Source organism: Cherax quadricarinatus, chromosome 1, assembly GCF_038502225.1.
Source record: "Cherax quadricarinatus isolate ZL_2023a chromosome 1, ASM3850222v1, whole genome shotgun sequence".
Classification (NCBI taxonomy): domain Eukaryota; kingdom Metazoa; phylum Arthropoda; class Malacostraca; order Decapoda; family Parastacidae; genus Cherax; species Cherax quadricarinatus.
The window spans coordinates 90,937,722-90,958,903 of NC_091292.1; the positions used below are offsets into that span (position 1 = coordinate 90,937,722).

The 21,182-nt window shown below is 38.9% G+C and overlaps 1 protein-coding gene across 4 annotated transcripts in view; it reads left to right on the forward strand.

Annotated features, from left to right (window-relative positions):
- The window catches only part of vir (VIR_N domain-containing protein), a 195,245-nt gene that overhangs the window by 46,104 nt on the left and 127,959 nt on the right, over window positions 1–21,182 (forward strand). For all 4 annotated transcript variants that reach the window (XM_070083923.1, XM_070083912.1, XM_070083931.1 and 1 more), the window contains 3 exons: window positions 2,932–3,314; window positions 14,054–14,307; window positions 20,760–20,946. In XM_070083923.1, the coding sequence (XP_069940024.1) occupies window positions 2,932–3,314; window positions 14,054–14,307; window positions 20,760–20,946 (824 nt within the window). The remainder of the gene's footprint in view (window positions 1–2,931; window positions 3,315–14,053; window positions 14,308–20,759; window positions 20,947–21,182) is intronic.

The following is a 21,182-nucleotide window of genomic DNA, read 5'->3' on the forward strand; positions in this document are numbered from 1 at the left end:
CATCAATTCTATGATTAACCTCATCCTTCATAAATCCATCCGCCGACACTTCAACTCCCAAGTATCTGAAAACATTCACTTCTTCCATACTCCTCCTCCCCAATTTGATATCCAATTTTTCTTTATCTAAATCATTTGATACCCTCATCACCTTACTCTTTTCTCTGTTCACTTTCAACTTTCTACCTTTACACACATTCTCAAACTCATCCACTAACCTTTGCGTTTTTTCTTTAGAATCTCCCATAAGCACAGTATCATCAGCAAAAAGTAACTGTGTCAATTCCCATTTTGAATTTGATTCCCCATAATTTAATCCCACCCCTCTCCCAAACACCCTAGCATTTACTTCTTTTACAACCCCATCTATAAATATATTAAACAACCATGGTGACATTACACATCCCTGTCTAAGACCTACTTTTACTGGGAAGTATTCTCCCTCTCTTCTACACACCCTAACCTGAGCCTCACTATCCTCATAAAAGCTCTTTACAGCATTTAGTAACTTACCACCTATTCCATAAACTTGCAACATCTGCCACATTGCTCCTCTATCCACTCTATCATATTCCTTTTCTAAATCCATAAATGCAATAAAAACTTCCCTACCTTTATCTAAATACTGTTCACATATATGCTTCAATGTAAACACTTGATCTACACATCCCCTACCCACTCTGAAGCCTCCTTGCTCATCCGCAATTCTACATTCTGTCTTACCTCTAATTCTTTCAGTTATAACTCTACCGTATACTTTTCCTGGTATACTCAGTAAACTTATTCATCTATAATTTTTACAATCTCTTTTGTCCCCTTTCCCTTTATATAAAGGGACTATACATGCTCTCTGCCAATCCCTAGGTACCTTCCCCTCTTTCATACATTTATTAAGCAAAAGTACCAACCACTCCAACACTATATCCCCCCCTGCTTTTAACATTTCTGTCATGATCCCATCATTTCCAGCTGCTTTACCCCCTTTCATTCTACGTAATGCCTCACGTACCTCCACCACACTTACATTCTGCTCTTCTTCACTCCTAAAAGATGGTATACCTCCCTGGCCAGTGCATGAAATTACCGCCTCCCTTTCTTCCTCAACATTTAAAAGTTCCTCAAAATATTCTCGCCATCTACCTAAAACCTCCCTCTCCCCATCTACTAATTCCCCTACTCTGTTTTTAATGGACAAATCCATACTTTCCCTAGGCTTTCTTAACTTGTTTAACTCACTCCAAAATTTTTTCTTATTTTCATTGAAATTTCTTGACAGTGCCTCTCCCACTCTTTCATCTGCTCTCCTTTTGCACTCTCTCACCACTCTCTTCACCTTTCTTTTACTCTCCATATACTCTGCTCTTCTTATAACACTTCTGCTTTGTAAAAACCTCTCATAAGCTACCTTTTTCTCTTTTATCACACCCTTTACTTCATCATTCCACCAATCACTCCTCTTTCCTCCTGCCCCCACCCTCCTATAACCACAAACTTCTGCCCCACATTCTAATACTGCATTTTTAAAACTATTCCAACCCTCTTCAACCCCCCCCACTACTCATCTTTGCACTAGCCCACCTTTCTGCCAATAGTCGCTTATATCTCGCCCGAACTTCCTCCTCCCTTAGTTTATACACTTTCACCTCCCTCTTACTTGTTGTTGCCACCTTCCTCTTTTCCCATCTACCTCTTATTCTAACTGTAGCTACAACTAAATAATGATCTGATATATCAGTTGCCCCTCTATAAACATGTACATCCTGGAGCCTACCCATCAACCTTTTATCCACCAATACATAATCTAACAAACTACTTTCATTACGTGCTACATCATACCTTGTATATTTATTTATCCTCTTTTTCATAAAATATGTATTACTTATTACCAAATCTCTTTCTACACATAGCTCAATTAAAGGCTCCCCATTTACATTTACCCCTGGCATCCCAAATTTACCTACTACTCCCTCCATAACATTTTTACCCACTTTAGCATTGAAATCCCCAACCACCATTACTCTCACACTTGATTCAAAACTCCCCACGCATTCACTCAACATTTCCCAGAATCTCTCTCTCTCCTCTACACTTCTCTCTTCTCCAGGTGCATATACGCTTACTAAAACCCACTTTTCACATCCAATCTTTATTTTACTCCACATAATCCTTGAATTTATGCATTTGTAGTCCCTCTTTTCCTGCCATAGCTTATCCTTCAACATTATTGCTACTCCTTCTTTAGCTCTAACTCTATTTGAAACCCCTGACCTAATCCCATTTATTCCTCTCCATTGAAACTCTCCCACCCCCTTCAACTTTGTTTCACTTAAAACCAGGACATCCAGTTTCTTCTCATTCATAACATCCACAATCATCTTTCTTATCATTTGCACAACATCCACGCACATTCAGACTTCCCACTTTGACAATTTTCTTCTTCTTATTCTTTTTAGTAATCTTTACAGGAAAAGGGGTTACTAGCCCATTGTTCCTGGCATTTTAGTTGACTTTTACAACACGCATGGCTTACGGAGGAAAGATTCTTATTCCACTTCCCCATGGATATAAAAGGGAAAGTAATAAGACCAAGAACTATTAAGATAAAATCAAAGAAAACTCAGATGAGTGTGTATAAATAAACATGTACATGTATGTGTAGTGTGACCTAAGTGTAAGTAGAAGTAGCAAGACGTACCTGTAATCTTGCATATTTATGAGACAGACATATACATATGTATATATATATATATATATACACACACACACACACACATATATATATATATATATATATATATATATATATATATATATATATATATATATATATATATATATATATATATATATATATATATATATATATATATATATAATTTTTTTTTCTGGTTTATTGTATTTTTTGTAAATGATATTTCCTTACAATCACAGAGAATGGGATGAAAGACGATCTGAGAGATCGGATAAGTCAGGTCGTCGTCCACACACTCCTGTTGATACTCAGCCAGTGCTAGCTGAGGCGTCTTTTCATGGTGACAATTTTAGTGAAGAAGGAAGTCATGGTGGGACACCTCAAGATTACCGTGAGAGAGAAGTCCATGACAACCGAGAGAGGGAAAGGGAAGTTAGAGATTTTGAAGTGAGAGAACCGCACACTGTGTTGCCCCCACTGCCAACAGAGGAAGATATGGAGGCCATTAGTGATGATGAAGATCTCCCTGATTTGCCACCAGAAACTGGTGAGGTCGAAGAAGAATACCCACCTGAAGACTGTATTGATGAAATGGTAATGGATGAAAATCAACCAGATGAAGGTAATATTCAAATATTGTACAGTATTATTTATCTTTTGTATTTTTCTTTTAACATGCTGGCTGTCTCCCACAGGCATGGTGACCTGAAAAAGGAGCACTTACACTGTCACTATCTTGCCAGAGGCACTCAGATATGACAATTCGGATATCCCTCCAAAGAGGAAATATCCCAAACCTCCTTAGGAGTGCAGGTGCTGTACTTACCACCTCCAGGACCTGAGTCCAGATAACCAGTTTCCCCGAATCCTTTCACAAAATATTGCTTTGTTCACACTTCAGCATCCCAAAAACTAATTGTCTCCACTCCTATCTAACAAGCTTACACATGTCTGCCATATATTCAAACACTTTTCACACAAAACCTCCTTTAACCCCCCTCCATTCTTTCCTAGGATGACCTCTACCCTGCCTTCCCTCCAGTACAGATTCATACAGGTGAAACACTTAGAATAACTAGCCTGTTTATTTATTTGATCTATGCATCAAGCAATGATTGTTAGCCTTAACCTTTTCACTACATGCAAACCCGTCTCACATTGTTCTTACCGAAACCTGGCTCATTATAGACATGGCTTACATGGTTGGAACACAGCCATACAAATCTAGAGATCTTATTAAAATGGAAGTGGAACTTCAATTTAGTATTACACAAATGGCATGGCATGCATTAGCTCAACATGTACCTGAGATGAGCTTGGTTAATACACATTTGCACAATTTACATCTGAACACATAAAGGCACCTCTTATGAAAGGAGCAGTCTACAGCTCATCACAACCAAAATAGCTGACTTTATGATGCTCTCAAATACTGTACCTGATCATAATAAAAAACTGAATAAACATCACTTAATAATTGTTGGAGATTTTAACATCAACCTCATACAGTTAACCCTTTGACTGTTTCGGTCGTATGTATACATCTTACGCACCACTGTTTCTGACGTATTTATGCGCATAAATTGTAGCGGCTTCAAATCAAGCGGGAGAAAGCTGGTAGGCCTACATGAGAGAGAATGGGTCTGAGTGGTGTGTGTGCACCCTGTAAAAAAAACTGGGACTTAGTGGTGCAGTGTGGGAACGCCATCTTGGTAGTCCATTTTCACCATGCCTCGCAGTAAGAAGTACCTCACTTCTCAGTGGATTGGAGGTCTTTTGTTCCCAAGTGATAGCTCTAACAGCGATGAAAGCGCCAGTGAAAGTGAATTCCATGATTTTCAAGCGGGTGTGACCTAAAACAGTGCCCAGGATAACGTAATTAGTGATGATGACCCAGATGGCCCACGACTTTCCACCTCTGGTGCTGGGCCGGTCGTTCATGTTCACCTGTACCAGGACGAAAGAGGAAACTATTTGCCCATGTATAAGACTCAGATGTGAGCAGTGAAAGTGATAGTGATAGTGATTTCAAAGCTATTGAAAGCAGTTCTAGTTGCGACAGTGAGGGTGAATATTCCCCAGTGAAGCGGCAGTATGTACGACGTAGCACGTGGTCTGGTAGTGTGTCATATGCTGTTCCAAGGGGAAGGAGTAAATCTCGGAGCACATCACGTGGCCCTACACCACGACCTGATAGTGAAGATGATGATATTGTTATGATGGGTATGAATGATGTGAGTGAGGCAGCAGGTGGTGGTGGTGATAGTGATGGTGGCATGAGTCATGTGGCACCAGCAGCGGGCCACGCTACTACTGACGCTGCTGACTCTGCACAACTACAACCGACGCTGCTGACTCTGCACAACTACAACCGACGCTGCTGACTCTGCACAACTACAACCAGCCTCACCCAACCCCACACTCCCACAACCTGCACAACCACAACCTGCACAACCACAACCACCTTTCAATATCCAGAACCCACCAGCAGACTGCATCTGGGATTGGCATTAGGGTGACGAGTTTGTTCCCAGTCCCCATGACTTTGATGAAACACAAAGTGGATTATGGCCATCGTGTACACTTGGGAACAATGCTACTGAACTGGAATGCTTTCAGTTATTCTTCGATGAACCCCTGATGGACATTATTGTCAGGGAAACCAACACATTCTATGAGTACACCATGGCAAATACAATTCTCTCACCAAGATCACGGCTACACCAGTGGAAGGACACAGCTGTGGCAGAGATGTACCTGTTTTTTGCCACAATAATGCTTATGCTACATGTGTATAAGCACACTGTCACCACATACTGGGCAACAGAACGCCAGATTTCAACCCCAGGTTTTAGTGACATTATAGGTGTGAATTGTTTTTTGATACTGTTACGTATGTTACACTTTTCAGACAAAACAAGGCCTGACAGAAGCGACAGGTTGTATATGATCAGAAATGTGCTTATGTACCTGAAACAAAAGTGTTGCATGTATTTTTATCCCTTCAGGAAGCTTGTTATTGACAAGTCTTTGATTTTATTCAAAGGAAGACTCTCATTCAAGCAATACATACCAAGCAAGAGGAAACACTTTGGTATAAAGTTATTTGTACTGTGTGATTGCAAAAGTGGTCTCATTTTAGATATCATTGTGTACACTGACAGTAATACATTGAGAGATACCAAGAAGTTATTGGGTATCTCTGGTGATGTGGTTCGAACAATGATGGAACCATATCTTGGTAAGGGGCATATATTATATACTAATAACTGGTACACATGCCCCATACTCAGTGATTTCTTGCGAGTGTACCTGACAGACGTGTGTGGCACAGTGCGTGGTAATCGTAAACATATGCCAAGGTTCGACGCTGGCACTCGCAGAGGTGAGGTGCAGGCCTTTGCTGCCAATGACATCATGGCATTTCGGTGGCATGACAAACGTGATGTCACATTGTTGACATCAATTCACTGAAACAAAATGGCACACACTGGCAGGCACAATAGACAGACAAATGAACCCATTCTGAAACCTGCAGCTGTCGTGGACTACAACCTCAATATGCGCTTAGTGGACAAATGTGACATGCAGATTGGGTTTGCCGATTGTGTACACAAGAGTTATAAGTGGTATATGAAACTTTTTTTCCATCTTCTTGATATTTCCATGCTAAATGCTTATGACATATTCAAGTTGAGGACCAACAACAAACCAAAATATGGTAAATTTTGTTTGTCAGTCATCAGACAAATAATCGCCAAGTACAAAGGAGCAACACCTGCAGTAGACCAGCACCCACGAAATTACCAACACACGCCATCTCGTTTGAGGCCTGGTGATCACTACCCCATACAACTGCCTCCTACTGCTTTCAAGTGCTCAGAAGAGGTGTTTTGTATGTGGACATACCACAAAACGCCCAGAAACACGCAGAGACACTCGTTTTATGTGTGAGGAGTGTCAAGTACCACTCTGCATATACCCATGTTTCAAAGAGTTTCACAAGCTGCAGCAGTTCTAGGAAAGTGTTCAGTGACTACATATGTATATATATTATGGAACAATAGTAATAAACAATGTTTTGCATTGTTTGTTTGTGTAAACAAGTTTTGTACACAATCTAATAGTGATAATGTTTGTTCAGTTATTGTGTTGTAAACAATGAGTGTATATTTGAACACTGCACCTTACTTTGGTCCCACAGGCCCTATATGTTACCTAGAAAAGAAAAATATTGGAAAATACAAGAAGCCTTCGAATTGGAGTAAATATAAGAATACCGGGTGGGTGGCATTCGCCGCTGTTGCCATACGCCACTCATTTTCTGCCAACTTTGCGCTTCTGTATCTCGGTAAATACTAATGGCAAAAATTTTTTTTAGGCTTAAAGCACTCGGTAAAATAATCCTAACATTTTGGTAAGAAAAAATAATTTTTTTTTCGAATATTTTGCAACATAGAATGATAGTTTCAGAAAGGGGCCTGCGACAGTCAAAGGGTTAACCCTTTCAGGGTCCAAGGCCAAAATCTGAAGTCACGCACCAGTGTCCAAGAAATTTTGAAAAAAAAAAAAATTATTTTTTCTTACAGAATTAAAGAGCATATTTTTGTGAAGGTAATAAAACAAAAAAAATTAGAATCTGATCAGTACTTACCGAGATACAGTGCCAAGAAGTTTGTAGAAAATGATGTGGTGGCGGCAACATCGACGAATTCCACATACGCGTATTATATTATTTTGTTGTTTTAGTTGTTTTTTCTTTTCTTTTCCAATTTTTTTCTATTCCTACTAACATTTGGGGCCTGAGAGACCAATACTGTATATAATTTATATATATAAACTCACTGTATTGAACACAATAACCGCACTAAAGTTATTATCATATTATTGTTTACCACTGTTGTTTATTACAATAAACATGCACAAATATTGTATAATACTAATGTTCTATCATATATTTACATATTTACAATCACTGGACATGGTTTTAGAACTGCTGGAGCTTGTGGAACTCCTTGAAACAAGGCACCATGCACAGAGGCACCTTACATTCCTCACACATAAACCGAGTGTCTTTGCGTCTTTGTTGCCGTCGTTTTGTTTGTGCACAGACAATGCATCTCTTCTGAGCAAATTTCTTTTGAGTTGAAGGAAGCTGTATTATGAAATGATCACCTTCTCTTCTCAAACGCTTGGGTATATTGTGATGAATTCGAGGACCATGTTGTATTGCAGGTGTTGTTACCTGGTACTTCATTATGAGTTGTCTGACAACAGACAAACAAAATTCACCATACGGTGGTCTGTTACCAGTCTTTATTTGGTACATATTATATGCATTCAGCATTGAAATGTCCATGAGATGGAAGAAAAGTTTCATGTACCACTTGTAACTCTTACAAACACAGTCAACAAAACCAATCTGCATGTCACACTTGTCAACCAAGCGCATGTTTTGTGTATAATCAATCACTGTCACTGGTTTTCGAATACGTTCATTAGTCACTCGATCAACTTTGCCACTGTCTTGCATTTCATTACGGTGAATGGTTGTCAACAATGTGACATCTCGTTTGTCATGCCACCGTAATGCCATGATGTCATTGGCAGTAAACACCTGCACGTCATCACCACGAACACCTGCGTTGAGCCTGGGCATATGTTTACGATTAGAACGCACTGTGCCACACACATCTGTCTTGTTCACTCGCATGAAATCACTGAGTAATGGGCTTGTGTACCAGTTATCGGTATATAATGTATGGCCCTTACCAAGATAAGGTGCCATCATGTTTCTCACTACGTCACCTGATATACCCAATAACATCTTGGTATCTTTCAATGTTTTACTACCCGTGTATACAACAATATCCAACACCAGGCCACTGTCACAATCACAGAGTACAAACAATTTTATACCAAAGCGGTTCCTCTTGCTCGGTATATACTGCTTGAATGACAGTCTACCTTTGAACAAAATCAAAGACTCGTCAATTACAAGATTCTTGAATGGATAAAAGTATATCCTGAACTTTTGTTTGAGATACATGAAAACATTTCTAATCTTGTATAACCTGTCACTTCTGTCAGGCCTGGTTTTGTCAGAGAAGTGCAACATACGTAACAGTAAGATAAACCTGTTCACTGGTATTATTTCACTGAAGGATGGGGTACAAATTAGCCGATCTGTGGACCAGTATGCTTTTATATTATGCTTATAGACGTGAGGCATAAGCATTATTGTTGCAAAAAGCAAATACATTTCTGCAACAGTCGTCTCTTTCCACCTGTGTAGTCTTGACTGTGGTGATAAGATCGTATTTGCCATGGTGTACTGAAAATACTTATTACTTTCCCTGACAATAGTTTCCATCAATGGCTGGTCAAAGAATAATTCAAAGAATTCCAGTTCATTGGCCGTGGTTCCAAGGGGACAGGTAGGTAGAATTCCACTTTGCGAGTCATCAAAGTGGTGAGGGCTGGGAACAAAATTGGGATTTTGTTGCCAATCCCAGATACGGTTTGCTGGTGGATACTGGACATCATAGGCTGGTTGTACGGGTGGTTGTGGCGGGCTGGTGGGTGACGCTCCGCTTTGTCCTTGAACTGACGAGTCAGCAGCGTGGGTTCCCGCGTGGCACAGCGAGTCACGCATGGCGGTGCCACTACCACCACCAGCCCCACTAACACCATCCACTGATGTCTGTGGCCCATCCATGCCAAGTGTAGCCACATCATCCTCACTATCACTACCTAAAACGGGTGTAGGGCCACGGGATGTACTCCGGGATGTACTACGGGATGTACTCCGTCCCCTGGGCACAGCATAGGGTACACTACCCGAGCGCATGCGGCGGCGAACATACCGACGCTTCACTGGTGAATATGTTTCCTCACTATCACTACTCGAACGATCGTCGAGCGCAATAAAATCACAATCCACGTCAGAATCATCATCATTACTGAAGTCAGAGGCCAGGCCACGGGAAAATATTAGTTTTCTCTTACGTTTAGGAACACCCGACCGTGAGTCACGAGTGCCCACACCAGAGGTAGAAGGTCGAGGATCGTCGGGGTTTTCTGCACTATTATCGATATCCTGGTCATTATTTTCGGTCACTAACTTATCAAAGCCGTAGAATTCGTCTTCATTTCCACTTCCATCAGTGTCAGAACTATCAGACAGGAAGAGGAGAGTCCCAATTTTCCGGGGAGTGAGAGCTGACTTGCGACGAGACATGGTGAACAAGGGTGACTGAGCCGGCGTTCCCACAATGCTATGCAGGCGCCTAGATTTTTTGTTTACGGCGCACACCCACGGCGCAGACCCGTTCTCTCATATGTAGGCCTATGAGCGCTTTCGCGCTAAATTTGACGGCGCTAGAATTTTGGCGTAGATCTACGGTTTGGACACTCACCGACCAGCCGTAGATCTACGGGACGGACCCTGAAAGGGTTAAAGACCCACAAATAGCCACTTCCTAAAAAATATAAATAACTGCTTATTAACCCTTTCAGGGTCCAAGGCCCAAATCTGGAGTCACGCACCAGTGTCCAAGAATTTAAAAAAAAAAAATTTGTTATTTTTTCTTATGAAATCGTAGAGAATCTTTTTGTGAAGGTAATAAAACAAAAAGTACGAAATTTGGTGGAAAATTGATGAAATTATGCTCTCGCGAATTTTGATGTGTCAGCGATATTTACGAATCGGTGATTTTGCCAACTTTGACTCCCATTTTAGGCAAATTACATTATTCCAATCAACCAAATTCTTAGCTATTTCACTAGTATTACTTCTATTCTATCGATTGAGCACAAGAAATCGCCAAGTCAACTGTTTCAACTACAAAATAAAGTGATCAGAAATTGTTAATTTGGCCAATTTAACACAAAGTTCAAAATATTCCAATTTCAAAATAGGGTCCAGAATAAACAATGTAGGCATTCCTGGCACTAAACTAACATTTCCTCTGTTCATTAGTTATGTTTTGAGGCTTTACAAATAAATTCCATTTTGATTTTTTATTCACATAATGAATTTTTATTCACACCAAAAAATAGAAGATTTACTGTTATGCAATACTGTAATAATTGTATAAATATCATCACCATATTTGTGAATGTATATTAGACCCACCAGCTGATGTGTATTAGACGTGAGAGGTCGTTTGTTTACTCTTGAATATCGGCAAAAATTTAACATTTCCGCTACTTTGAGCTCAGTTTCAAGCCATTTCCAGTGCTAAAACCAATCAAAATCATCTCTGTTTCTTTAATATGTCTTCCATTCTATCAAATGAGACCAAGAAATCGCAAATACAATAGTTCTACTATCTTCAAGTTATGTCCTAGAATTTGTATTGATAAAGCCACTGGATGGCGAAACGTCTACAATAAAGATACCCAGATGTTGCACATGTGTCTTAATCTCATCTTGTCGGTATTGTATACCATTCGTACACAACTATAAAAAACATACGAAAAAACACTGCAAAGTTGCTGTTTTAATCGAAAAATAATGATTTCAGTTTTTTTCTCTCATTATACACAGTGTGCTGAAGGATCTGTTTTATGTGGTGCACACATACCACATAGATGTATTCTCTCATATCTAGGCCCAAATGTACCACTCACAGTTTATCAGAGTGAGCTGAGCTCATGACGTAGATCTACGGTTTGGACACTCACCGTAAAGCCGTAGATCTACGGGACGGACCCTGAAAGGGTTAATAACTTTGATAACCAAATCTACAAGAATTACTGAAACAACTGCATCTTCACTTGATCACATCTGGATGAATATTAATAGTCCTATAACAGCTGGCATTATCTGTGATATCACAGATAATGCCAGTCACCAGTATATCAGAATCAATAATGGAAACTAGTAAAAATCAAATTAAGGCTCCATGGAGAGATTTAAAGGAATAACTCAGCACTCGACGTTTGTTGGCGGAGAAAATTTAACGAAGACAGAGACATTAACTCACCTGTCAACGTATTCCTATAAACAATTCAAAGCCCCTATATTTGACATTCTTAAAAAATAAACAAGTCACAACTAAAAGACTGAAGTGGCCCATGTCTATATAATAGCATCCTACTTAAAGCAGTGTTTATGTAGGGTGATTTTTTTTTTTTCAGAATTGCCTTTTAGGCACTTCCTTAATCCTTTCAGGGTCGAGACCTCTGATCTCAAACTTGCTCTCGGCCAAAGAATTTAAAAAAACAATGATTTTTTATTATGAAATGATAGAGAATCTTTTTCCGAAGGTAATGTAACCAAAAGTACGAAATTTGATGAAAAACTTGAAGAATTATGCTCTCACAAAGTTAGTGGTTTTGGCGATGTGTATTTAAACATAAGCGATTTCGCCCACTTTGAATCCACTTGAATTTTGCTCACTTGAATTCCATTATTCCATTTGGCTAAACTTGTAGCTATTTTGCTAGTATTCCTTCTATTCTATTGACTGAACACAAGAAATTGCTCATTTACCTATTCCAACTACCCAGTAAAGTGATTAGAAATCAGTAATTTGGCCAATTTCACACAAAATTAAAAAATTGCCACTTTAAATATAGGGTTAACAATAAACAATGTAGACATTTCTGGTGCTAAAAAAAAAAAAAATTCTCTGTTCATTAGTTATGCCCCCAGGCCTCTCTTATATTATGCTTGCTTTCCATTTTGAATTTTTATTCTCGCAAAATGTAATAGATTTACTGTTATGCTGACTTCTGAATTATTGTAATAATTGTATAACTAATGTCAATGCATTCCTAAATGTGTATTAGACTGGTCAGTTGGACAATATATTGGACGAGTGATGTCATTTGTGTACTCTGGAATATCAGCAAAAATTGAACATTTCCTCTACTTTGAGCTCAATCTGAAGCTACTTTCAGTCCTGAAACAAATCAAAATCATCTCTATTTCTGTAATGTATCTTTAGTTCTATCAAATGAAACCAAGAAACCGAGAATATAACCATAGAAACCATATGAAAAAATACCACAAGTTTGCCATTTTAAACCAAAAACAAGGTTGCAGATTTTTTCCCATTATGCACTGCTTGATGCAGGATTTTTTGTAAAGTGCACGCTTATTGCATAGATTCATTGTCTCATCTCTAGGCCCAAACTTACTGCTCAAAGCTTGTCTTAGTCAGCTGAGTTCATGGGGTAGAACTACGGGAACAACACTGGCTTCAAAGCCGTAGTACAATGGGACTGACCCCAAAAGGGTTAAAGAGCCAAAATCAATGCTAGTAATTTCCAGAATTTTAATTTACGATCTACAAAAAAATTTCTTGCATCATTATCTTCCTGGTAGGTTAAGCATGGATCATGTTACATTCAGCCACTAGAAAACTTTACTATTAATCTCTCTCATCAATGAATTAACCTTGAAAAATCCCAATCTGAAGCTTCATGCAATTTTCTCTTGCAATGCAAATTCTGTTAATAATAAGGAACTAAGTTTTACTGATAACAATATCAATGTCATTATTGTATAAATACACTGTACCTGATATCACAATACTTTTTAGCTGGAATTATGTACCACTTTACTGTTTTTGTTCTTTTGTACCCCTTTAGGATTTTTATATTCTCTGATTCTTGCTGGTTCATGGACGTCTTAATCCCACTTCCCATTCATTCTTTTCATGTAATATCTCATTGGCCAGTTGTATGTGAAGAGGTCATTTGCGTTCTTCTTTATTATATAATTCCCTCATGGTTTTGGCAAAAAATGAAACAAAGGTTTCACTTACATGCATCTAGGAATATTTCTTCCTCCATAAGCCATGTGTGTTGTAAGAGGCGACTAAAATGCCGGGAGCAAGGGACTAGTAACCTCTTCTCCTGTATATATTACTAAGTGTAAAAGGAGAAACTTTAGTTTCTCCTTTTGGGCCACCCCACCTCGGTGGGATACGGCTGGTGTGTTGAAAGAAATATATATTTTTCATTTCCATGGGGAAGTGGAACAGAATTCTTCCTCCGGAAGCCATGTGTGTCATAAGAGGTGACTAAAATGCCGGGAGCAAGGGGCTGGTAACTCTTTCTCCTGTATACATTACTAAAGTTAAAAAGAGAAACTTTTGTTTTTCTTTTTGGGCCACCCTGCCTCGGTGGGATATGGCCAGTTTGTTGAAAGAAGAATATATTTTTCATATGCAGTTTTACTCTTTCTTTATTTTTAATCTTTCTTGCAAGAGCACAAGAGAAAGCAACCAGTGTTTCACCTAATATTATGTCTACAACAGAAGGGTGTTAAGAGACTTGCAAAAGTCTAGATGCAGCAACAACCTAATTTATCTTTTACTAAGTGATTAAAATGCACAAATTTTCCAGGTGAGGATGTAGAGGGCTTTGGCTATGAAGAGATTATTAGTGACGAAGAAGATCTTCCTGAATATCAGTATGAAGAGGAGTGGCTGGTAGATGAGTGGGAAGACTGGCTGAAACCTTTCAGTCCAAATCAATTTCAGATGCTTGAATTACAATATCTCGTCAGTCCAACACTGACTGACTACCAAGCTGAGTATCAAAGATGGAAGGCAAGATTTGAAATGGAAGACCATGAGGTGGAAGAGGAACCCCATCAGGTCAGTTGATATATAAGTCTCTAATTTTCCAGGGAAAATTAGAGACTGAATGATGAGCAAATTCATGAGTGAACACAAGCAATAAACTGGCGCAGGTTGCCTATGGTTCAGAGAACAGTGAAAAATGTACAGGTCCTGGATGTGGCCTCTTTGGCCTGTACTGGACAAATGTTGGAATTAGCAGACTTGATCTGATATTTCAAAGACAATTGGACATTATTGCTACAGACAAAATGAATAATTATGAACTTTTGTCCATTTTGCCCAATAATTAGAGCTTTTCTCCAGCCAGTTTTTTGTCTGAAATTGCTGAAATCTGTTAGAGGTGTAGCTACTGTCACAATGTTCAGTGTTGATATTTTGATGCTGCGTTCTAATGAGCTCATACTGCCTTTCCATAATTATAGGAACCTTGATCTTGACCAGGTTGGTGTGATGGTGAGAGATGCCTTGGCCAAGGTGGATGCATTTTCACTGTTGACCAATTAACAAAGATTCATGATGAGATTTTTTGGCTGTAACTAGTAAGTTTTGTTCTTTTATCGCTAGAAGGTTCTTGATGACTTTATCTCTTGGTATGATTCCTGTAATTAAAAGATAATCTTAGTCGAGAGATTGCCAAGATAGAACAAAAGCTACATGTAAAATTGGACCATTAATCACAGGAGGTTCATATGCTGAAGATGAAAAGGAAATGAGTGAAATTCTATAATTTCTATAAGACTCAGTATGAGTCATTGGGTTAAGAACACAGATTTTTTTTTCATTTCATCATTTCATCTGAAGGCCACATTGATCATATAACTGACACTGGCTAAAGAACAAAAAGGCACAGTACCGTAAATGGAACATTGTACTACAAATAACTTGCACATTAGAGAGAGAGAGAGAGGCTTATGATGAAGTGTGACTTGTAAATGGTCCCAGTCAGACCAAAACATCATCATAAGTGTCTCTCTCCTATGTACGGATTATTTGTGTATGACACTCACTAGTCGCATATAATGTATAAAAGAAATAGTAAACATTAACACTGATTCAGCACATGGAGTAAGAGCTTAGGTCTAGCTGACATTCCAGAGACCTTAAAATGTGCAGACATAGCTCCTGTGCATAAGGGAGGCAATGTAACAATAAGTAAAAATTTGTAAATCAGTATCAGTATCCCTAACTTCCCACATCACAGAAGTCTTCGAAAGAGTGATGAGAATCAAAATTACAAATTTTATGGAACAGCACAATTTTCACAACCTAAACAGCATGGATTTAGAGCTGAGAGATCATGCTTGTCACAGTTACTAAACCACTATGACAGAATTAAGGAAGCACTAGCAGAAAACCAAAACAGATGTGGTATACACAGATTTCGCAGAGGAATTGACAAATGCGATCATGGGGTGATTGCACACAAATTGAGAGTTACAGGTATAGTGGGGATAGTTGGCAAATGGATATTGAACTTTCTGATATATAGAACGCGAAAGTAGTAGTGCAGTAGTACAGGTCGGCCATTACTAATCCAGCATCATTGGGACCTGTAGTGTGTCGGATTAGTGAGTTTGTTGGATTACAGAGTGGTTAGGTTAGGATACGCTTAATTAACCTATCCATAGAGACTCTGTTACATCTTCCTCATTTTCATCACTGCTTTCTCCTCCACTGGGTTGCTGCTGTGGATTTACAACCATTTGCACAGTTTCTGAGTCAGTATAATGATGAAATTTGAAATTATGCTAGCTGAAATTAGTGTCGGATTACTGATTGAACTGGATAACTGATTGACGGATTAGTGATGGCCAACCTGTAGTAAAGAGAGCAAAATTCAACATTAGCAAAGTAAAGAGCTCAGTACCCCAAGGCACTATCCTGGCTCCTCTACTGTTCACTTTCCTCATAGCAGACATATATTAAAACGCCCACCACAGTTTTGTATTATCATTTGTGGGTATTACCAAAATAACCGTGAAAAATCACCTCAGTAGAAGATGTGCAGAAAATTCAAGAACATACAGTATAAGCAAAGTTTATCAGTAGGCAGTTGAGCATAACATGACTCTCAGTGATGAAAAGTTCCAGCTGCTTAGAAAGGGACACTGTATACAGAACCTTAGAGGATCATCAACTAAAACAAAAGGAATACATGAAGGACTCTGGAGTAGTGACGTCAGATGACCTTCTTTCAAACTGCAGAATATGGCACATGTTTTAACAGACAGAAAAATTGTGGTCGATAATGAGAAGTTTTTAAACTAGGGAAATAGTGCCAATGGTGATATTCAGATCACTTGTGCTCTCTCATTTAGAGTACTGTTCAGTGCTGATGGCTCCAGTCAGGGCAGGGAAGATATCAGAGATGGAACAGATACAAAGATTACATATGGCCTGTAGATAGCCAATTAAGCTTTTAAATTGTGCAAGAAAGGTATAGAGTACCAACAAGATGAAAGTTAAGACACTTGTGCAACATCTGGTTATCTTTATTGTAGATGTTTTGCCATCCAGTGGCTTTATCAATACAGATTCTAGGACATAATTAGAAGACAGTAGAAGTATGTACAAAAGATGAGGTAATCAGTCCCTCAGCCTGGGAGCTGGTGTGGAGAGCACCATGGTTGTAGATATGTATTCTGGAGAATATCTACAACCATGGTGCTCTCCACACCAGCTCCAAAGCTGAGGGGCTGATTACCTCATCTTTTGTACATACTTTTACTTGCTTTCTTCTTTCTTTAAACACACCGGCCGTATCCCACCAAGGCAGGGTGGCCCAAAAAGAAAAACGAAAGTTTCTCTTCTTAAATTTAGTAATTTATACAGGAGAAGGGATTACTAGGCCCTTGCTCCCGGCATTTTAGTCGCCTCTTACAACACGCATGGCTTACGGAGGAAGAATACCGTTCCACTTCCCCATGGAGATAAGAGGAAATAAACAAGAACAAGAACTAGAAAGAAAATAGAAGAAAACCCAGAGGGGTGTGTATATATATGTCTGTACATGTATGTGTAGTGTGACATAAGTGTAAGTAGAAGTAGCAAGACGTACCTAAAATCTTGCATGTTTAACCCTTTCAGGGTTTCGGCCATACTAGTACGGCTTACGTGCCAGGGTCCTTGACGTACTAGTACTCATAAATTCTTCAAATCTAGTGAGAGAAAGCTGGTAGGCCTACTTATGAAAGAATGGGTCTATGTGGTCAGTGTGCACAGTATAAAAAAAATCCTGCAGCATATAGTGCGTAATGAGAAAAAAAAAACTTTGACTATGTTTTTGGATTAAAACAGCGACTTTGCATTGTATTTTCGTATGGTATTTATTGTTGTGTTCTAGTTTTCCTGGTCTCATTTGATAGAATGGAAGACATATTACAGAAATTGAGATGATTTTGACTGGTTTTACAATGAAAAGTATCTTGAAATTGAGCTCAAAGTAGCAGAAATGTTCGATTTTTACCGAAGTTCAAAAGTAAACAAATCATGCTAAGCATCCAATACACATCAACTGGTGAGTCTAATATTCTTTTACAAGTGTGCTGATATTATTTATGCTGTTTCTACACTAATGCAGTAGTCTGCATAACAGTAATTCTTCTATTTTTTGTGAGAATAAAATTTCAAAATGGAAATCAAAAGAATGTAAGAAGGGCGTGGGGATGTGACTAATGAACAGAGGAAATGTTATTACAGTGCCAGGAATGTTTTTCTTGTTTATTCTGGACCCTATTTGGAAATTGGCATCTTTTGAATTTTGTGTGAAATTGACAAAATTGCTAAATTCAGACCACTGTATTGGATAGTTGAAATCGGTAAATGGGTGGTTTCTTGTACTCATTCGATAGGAAAAATGGAGTTCTACCGAAATAGGTATGATTTTTGTCAACTAGTACACTGGAATTGGCTGAAAATAGGGCTCAAAGTGGGCAAAATAGCCGATGTGTAAACATCGTCGAGACCGCTAACTTCGCGAGAGCATAATTCTTTAAGTTTTCCATCAAATTTCATACTTTTGGTGTCATTATGATTGGGAAAAGATTCTCTATCTTTTCATAAGAAAAAATAATTTTTTTTTTTTTTGAAGTTTGGGGGACCCTGAGAACAAGTCTCTGAGAGGGCCTGTGGACCCTGAAAGGGTTAAGAGACAGAAAAAAGACACCAGCAATTCTACCATCACGTAAAACAATTACAGGATTCCGTTTTACACTCACTTAGCAGGACGGTAGTACCTCCCTGGGCGGTTGCTGTCTACCAACCTACTACCTACATGTCTTCTAATTATGTCCTAGAATCTGTATTGATAAAGTCATTGGATGGCAAAACATCTACAACAAAGATAACCACATATTGCACAAGTGTCTTAACTTTCAAGTTTTTAAATTACTGGGAATGCCTTAAAGCCCTAATATGTATTTGGTGGAACAGAGGATAGATACTTGATAATTTATACATATAAAGTGCTTAATTAAAGGCCTTGTCCTAAATCTGCACATTGCCATAACAATGCACTGGAGTGACAGATATGAGAGAAAATGTACAATTAACCCAGCAAAAAGCAAGGGTGCCATGGGCACAGTAAAAGAACTTTGTATCAACATCTGTGGGCCCAAACTTTTCAACATCTTACCAGAAGATATCAGAAACACTGCTGGAACAAGTGCAGAAGTCTTCAGAAGGAAACTTGACAAGTACCTTCACCAAGTGCTAGTTCAACTAGGCTGTGTTGCTACTGGCAGCTAGCCTGCTGTATGTCCAAGCCCCTTGCACACAAAACCTCTTTTACCCCCACCCTCTATCCTTTCTTAATATGACCCCTACCCCTCCTCCCCTCCACTACAGATTTATACACCCTCCAAGTCATCCTATTTTGCTTCATCCTCTCTAAAGCACTAAACAACCCCTCCTCAGCCCTCTCAATAATACTTTCAGTAACTCCACACCTCCTAATTTCCACACTACGAATTCTTTGCATAATATTTACACCATAAATTGTCCTTAGACACGACATCTCCACTGCCTCCAGCCTCCTCCTTGTGCAGCATTTACAGCCCATTCTTCACACCCATATAAGAGTGATGGTACCATTGTACTCTCATACATTCCCTTCTTTGCCTCCATGGATAACATTCTTTGTCTCTGCAGATACCTCAATGCACCACCCACCTTTTTTCCTTCATCAACTCTATGTTATACCTCATCCTTCATAAGCCCATCTGCTGAGAGGTCTACCCCCAAATATCTCCCTCCAGTGTTATATCTAATTTTTCTTTACTTAACTCGTTTGATACCCTCATCATCTTACTCTTATCTATATTAACTTTCAACTTTCTTCCTTTACACACCCTCCCAAATTCATCCACTAACCTTTGCAACTTTTCTTCAGAATCTCCCAAAAACACAGTATCATCAGCAAAAAGTAACTCAGCTCCCATTTTGTATTTGATTCCTCATAATTTAATCCCACTCCTCTCTCCAACACCCTAGCATTTACTTCTTTTACAATCCCATCTATGAATAGGTAAAACAACCATGGTGATTACACATCCCTGTCTAAGACTTACGTTTACTGGAAAGTAATCTGCCTCTCCCCTAACCTGAGCCTCACTCTCCTTATAAAAGTTCTTTACAGGTTTTATTGACTTACTACCTATTCCATACACTTGCAACATCTGCCACATTGCTCCCTTATGTACCCTTTTATATGCCTTTTCCAAATCCATAAGTACAACGAAACTTTCCTACCTTTATCTAAATATTGTTCGCTTATATGCGGAATTCAGTGTCAACACTTGGTCTACACATTCCATACTCATTCTGAAGCCTCCTTGTTGTTATTATTAATTTTTTAACACTCTGGCCATCTCCCACTGAAGTAGGGTGATTCCAAAAAATAAGAAACCCTTTCACTGTCATTCATTCAATCACTGTTTTGCTACAAGTGTGCTGACATCACAGTTCAGATAATCCGAGCTACAACATGCCCTACCCCTCCCACAGAGTGCCAGTAATGAACTTCCCAACTCCAGGACCCAAATCCAGCTAATCAGTTTCTCTGAATTCCTTTTCATACATTACCATGCACACACAATTACAGCACCTCAAATCATAACAGCCACTTGCCTCCACTCGTGTTTAACATTCTCTCAAAAACCTGTTAGACGTCTAGGTCCCTAACACTCTAACACTTACTTACCCTTTTCCTCCAACCTTTCCTGGAACAACTTCTACACCTCCTCCTCTCCACCCCATATTCATACGCTCAACTAATACTTTTATTTTTATTCTAATTATTATGATTGTGATTATGGTTATTATTATGATTGTGATTGTGGTTATTCAATAACAGAAAGGCACAATACCATGACTGGTATTTGTGTATTGTGGCTATTATTATTATTGCTTGCATTCTTGCTTTCCTTGGTGAAAGGAATAGTGTAAAAAAATCAGTTTAATTTTTTCAGGCAGCTAAGCTTGAAAATCTTCTTGCTGAGACCATCATCCCTGTGGTAGCTGCTGAGGAGAACATAGTGGAGACAGAAGCAGGAGAAGCCAGGGAAGAAGAGGGGGAGAAGTGGGTACAGGCTATGGAACATGTCTGTCAGCTCCTTCCCAAAGGACTCCCTTTTTTAGTGGCTAAAAATGGATCTGGTAAATCTTAAAACTGTTGCTATTTGAGTACCTGAATTTTCCAGCATATAAAGCCTGCTTTTTTTCCCACAGAAAGTCTGAAAATCTCCCTGCACCTTATGTGCTCAAGGTCAGAGTCAAGTGTAGGCTTTGGGTTATGCTTTAGCTGTTGTGTATTTAAGTTATGTTACAACTGCTTGGAAACATTGTTTTATATATCCCATATGCTCACACGCTTTTTATGCCAGAAAATACGG